The sequence below is a fragment of the Myotis davidii genome, unplaced genomic scaffold, assembly GCF_000327345.1.
Source record: "Myotis davidii unplaced genomic scaffold, ASM32734v1 scaffold326, whole genome shotgun sequence".
NCBI lineage: Eukaryota > Metazoa > Chordata > Mammalia > Chiroptera > Vespertilionidae > Myotis > Myotis davidii.
Window position 1 is genome coordinate 216,087 of NW_006296626.1, and position 4,006 is coordinate 220,092.

A 4,006-nucleotide genomic window follows, 5' to 3' on the forward strand; every position below is an offset into this window, starting at 1 on the left:
CGGTCAGGGTGGGCGCGCCAGCCCCCAGAGCCCCAGCCCACCTGCTGCAGCACGGCCTCCTCGGGAAAGTTGAACTCCTTGAGCCGGTCGTCCTCGTCGTCACTGGAGGAATGCAGGTGGTGGGTGTTCACCTGGGGCAGGAGGGGGCGGGTGAGGGCCTGTGTCTGGGGGACGAGGGAGCGGATGCTGCGGAAGCGGGAAGCGGGGGCCTCACCAGGTCCACCATGTTCTTCTTGTTGGTCTCGGCCAGGGGTCCTGACATGAAGGCCTCCCACTGCTCCTGCTGCTCAGCCGACATCTCCTTCAGCAGCTGCCCCAGCTGCTCGGCATTGGGCTCCTTCTCCGTGTTCTGCACCAGGGCGTTGGCCATTCTCGTCAGGTGGCCCATGTAGCCTTTCCATGGGCCGCCTGCGGACTGCACGCACTCGTTCTCCTCCCAGGACGTCAGGATGCGTTCCACCAGGCGGCACTGCTGCATCAGCTGTGGGGGGACCAGCCAGGGGCTGAGGGCCTCCCCACGGCACCCAGGAGCTGAGCCCCCGCTCCCTCCAGAAGAGCCCGCACCATCCGATCAGCCCGCGCACGCACCTGCCCCGCCTGCTGCCCACGCTGCTCCCCCACAACATCATCGGCCTGTCCACACCCCACTCCATCTAGACCAGTGGTTCTCAACCTTCTGGTCCTTTAAATACAGTTCCTCATGTTGTGACCAAACCATAAAATTATTTTCGTTGCTACTTCATCACTGTCATGTTGCTACTGTGATGAATCGTCATGTAAATATCTGATATGCAGGATGTTCTTAGGCGACCCTGTGAAAGGGTCGTTCGACCCCCAAAGGGGTCGCGACCCACAGGTTGAGAACCGCTGAACTAGACAAATCCCAGCTCCCACTGAACTGCTCCCCCCTGGGGCTGCGCTACACCCAGGGCTGGGCAGCCGTCACCCCGGGGAGTCCTTCCCAGGACACCCCACCTCCTGAGCTCCCCGCATCACCCACTTTTCCCCAGACCTGACCTAAAGACACGTCCGAGGCCCCAGCCCCGGGACGTGAAGTCACACCAAGCACTGGCTCCAGGCAGGCGAGGGGCAGACACGGGCAGAGCCCAGCCTGTGGAGGGGGAGGGGACCTGCACGCCCCAGCTCACGTGTTTCACGCCGAGGTTGGGGGCGGGTGTCTCGAGGCTGCTGTCAGCAGGGGGCCCGGCGCTCAGCATGGCGCTCACACACGCCTCCACTTGCGTGTGCAGGAAGTTGTTGAACACGTAGTGGAAGAAGAGGTCCTGGGGGGGGTGCAGGCTGGCATGGAGATCCCAGAGGCCCCCCCCGCCCCACCCCGCGCCCACTGCCCTGCCCCCGCACCAGCATGGTGTTGGGCACGTCCAGTGCCAGGAGCTCCCGGGTCAGGGCGGCGTCGTTGGCGCTCAGGGCGCTGGCCAGCAGCTTGACCACGTGCAGCCGTGTGTTGCCCAGAGGCGGGGCCAGGATGCCCCACGTCGTGTGCAGTGGCTCCAGCTGCAGACATAGCGGAGGTTCAATTCCTGGCCCCCTGCTGCCCAGGGCCAAGGAGCAACCTTCCCTGCCACCCTCCAGGTCTGCCCAGCCCACCTCCAGTGGCTCGAACAGGAGCTGGTGGAAGTGGGTGAGCCGAGGGCGCAGGGCGTGCAGGGCGCCCATGCTGGACACGGAGCTGTCCAGGGTCGCCTGGCCCAGCAGCTCCAGCTGCCCGTCCACACTGCTGAAGAAGTTGTTCACGATCACAGACTCGGACCTGCAGCAGGGCAGGGTGAGGGCAGTGAGCGGCCCAGACAGCCTGTGCGCATGCACATGCATGTGCAGAACACGCCTAGAGAGGAGCTTGAGGCTGCTCCCTGCCAGGACATGAGGGCGGGCCTGCGGGAGGCACCCAGGGGCCTGGGTCCCTCGGGTAGAAGCCCCACTGTGTGTTGGACAGTGACGCCGAGGGGCCCTGGGTGGGGACGCCAGCTGGAAGCTGTGGCCAGTTGACTCGGCCTGTTTCCTCGGCTGTCAGGCGGGAACAGGACTCTCTAGGACCACAGTGACCCCTGAAAGGGGCCATGCCCTCCAGGAGCCGCAGAGCGGGGAGGCACCCACCGTGGCCGCCTGGGCTCCAGCAGAGTCAGCAGCACCTGGACCCCGCTGACGAGCACGGACGGGTTCAGCTGCCCCTCCAGCATGTTGCTCAGGAGCTGCTCGATCGTCTCCTGCCTGGGGCAGAGGGGTCAGGGTCAAGGGCTGGGACCCAGGTTCCCGGGCCGGCGTCCCTCCCTGGGCCAGGGCACTGCCCGCAAACCTACTTCTCCAGGGTGGCCAACAGCTGGTCGGGCTCCGAGCTGTCCTGGACTTGGATCACCTGCTCCCGGCTCAGGCGGATGATGTCGCACAGGGACTGGGACGCGTTGGAATGTTGCTGGGGAGGCGGAGAGAACGAGCTGAGGACCCCAGCCTGGCTGCCAGGCCCCCCACGGCCCGGTGTCTGGACTCCCACATGAGTTGACCATCTGGCCCCGGCCCTTAGGAACAGGGCGGAGAATGGCACAGGCACAGGGACACAAGTACCTAGGGAGGAAGCTCCAGGCACCAAACACTGGAGGGGAGAGACGGCAGAGAAAAGGGGAAACCAAGGAAGGCTTCCTGGAAAAGATGACGTCCCACAGAAACCCTCACCGGTCAGTGGCCAAAGAGGGGGCATCCACCCACTACTGAAGGGTAAGCAACCATGCTCCTTCCATGAGCAGAGCGCTCCTCAGCCTCAGCCAGGGGTGAAGCACCGACACGCTACAACACGGACGACAGGACACGGCGCTCAGGCAGAGGCCAGCCGTGGACCACATGTGCGGCTCCATGTATATGCAACACCCAGAAGAGGCAAACCCAGGGACAGGCTGCAGACTGGTGGCTGCCAGGGGCAGCGGCGAGACACCTAATGGGCACAGGGTTTCCTTTGGAGCGACGCACACCAACTCGGTGACAGCCGCCCCTCTGTGAGGACGCGGGAGCACTGAGTCCCACTGAGGAGTGGGCAGGCGCAGTGTGTAACTCAGTCCCAACAGAGCTGCTGCCAGAAAAGCCAAGCAAGGGAAGAACATGAGCAGAAGGCGGAGCCTAACCCAATGGGCTACAGGCAGACCCCGGACACACAGACAGACCCCAGGTCCCGAGGTGAACCCGGGACCCACAGGCAGCCCTGGACCCGGGCAGGCTCACAGTGGGCACCCTGGTCCCTCTGCCACAAAGGCCTGGACGGCCGCCACCCGCCTGGGATGGGTACGGGCTGGCCCTGAGGGCTGACTACCTGCACCTGTGGGCCAGGGAAGAGCCGAGGCCCCAGCTGGGTTCCCTGAGGAGCAAACAGGGCTCTCCAGGCAGAGCCAGCTGGAGGGGAGGCGGGTGAGCGGCCCCGGGGAGGGGAGGGCAGCAGCAAGGAGGCAGGGACAGAGCCCGGACTCGGAGGACCCTCACCAGACCTGCTCGCTCAAGGGAGGAGGGGCCAACTTCCTGGCTCAGAAACATCCATGTGGGTCAGCCCCTTTCTGTTCTGCCACTACGCTAGGGAGCGGGGAGATGGGCACACGGTTCCCAGTGCCTCCTTTTCTCCTCAACCCCCCTCTGGAGGGAGGGGCCTGGTGCCTGAGACACTCACATTGTCATCCTTTGATGGATGGATCTGCTCGATGAGCCGCTGGACAATCTTCTCCTCGTTGAGCCACTTGGGGTGAGAAAAAGATGGGGCTCCGCTCACTGGCCCACCACCAGGCCCCGCCCCTCCCGGCCAGCCCGGCCCTCCCTGGAGCTCACGTTGACCACTTCCTGCCTCAGCTGGGGCCGCTCCACGCAGGTGAGGAGCCGCAGCAGCAGGTCCATGATGGCCGAGGTGCCGATGTGCTGCAGCAGCAGATCCACGAAGTCGTCCTTCTTCCGCAGGAAGGACACGAGCTGCGGGCACGGCCATGTCAGACGGCGGGACCGGGAGGCGCCCCCCGAC

General features: G+C 65.1%; 1 protein-coding gene across 1 annotated transcript in view; it reads right to left on the reverse strand.

Annotated features, from left to right (window-relative positions):
• The window catches only part of LOC102760769 (serine/threonine-protein phosphatase 6 regulatory subunit 1), a 12,071-nt gene that overhangs the window by 682 nt on the left and 7,383 nt on the right, over positions 1 to 4,006 (reverse strand). The window contains exons 4-12 of the mRNA XM_015569472.1: positions 3,820 to 4,006; positions 3,665 to 3,730; positions 2,319 to 2,431; positions 2,116 to 2,229; positions 1,609 to 1,771; positions 1,363 to 1,515; positions 1,149 to 1,283; positions 215 to 481; positions 42 to 131 (exon numbers count right to left, since the gene is read on the reverse strand). The exon at positions 3,820 to 4,006 is cut by the window's right edge and continues 42 nt beyond it. Of these exons, the coding sequence (XP_015424958.1) occupies positions 42 to 131; positions 215 to 481; positions 1,149 to 1,283; positions 1,363 to 1,515; positions 1,609 to 1,771; positions 2,116 to 2,229; positions 2,319 to 2,431; positions 3,665 to 3,730; positions 3,820 to 4,006 (1,288 nt within the window). The remainder of the gene's footprint in view (positions 1 to 41; positions 132 to 214; positions 482 to 1,148; positions 1,284 to 1,362; positions 1,516 to 1,608; positions 1,772 to 2,115; positions 2,230 to 2,318; positions 2,432 to 3,664; positions 3,731 to 3,819) is intronic.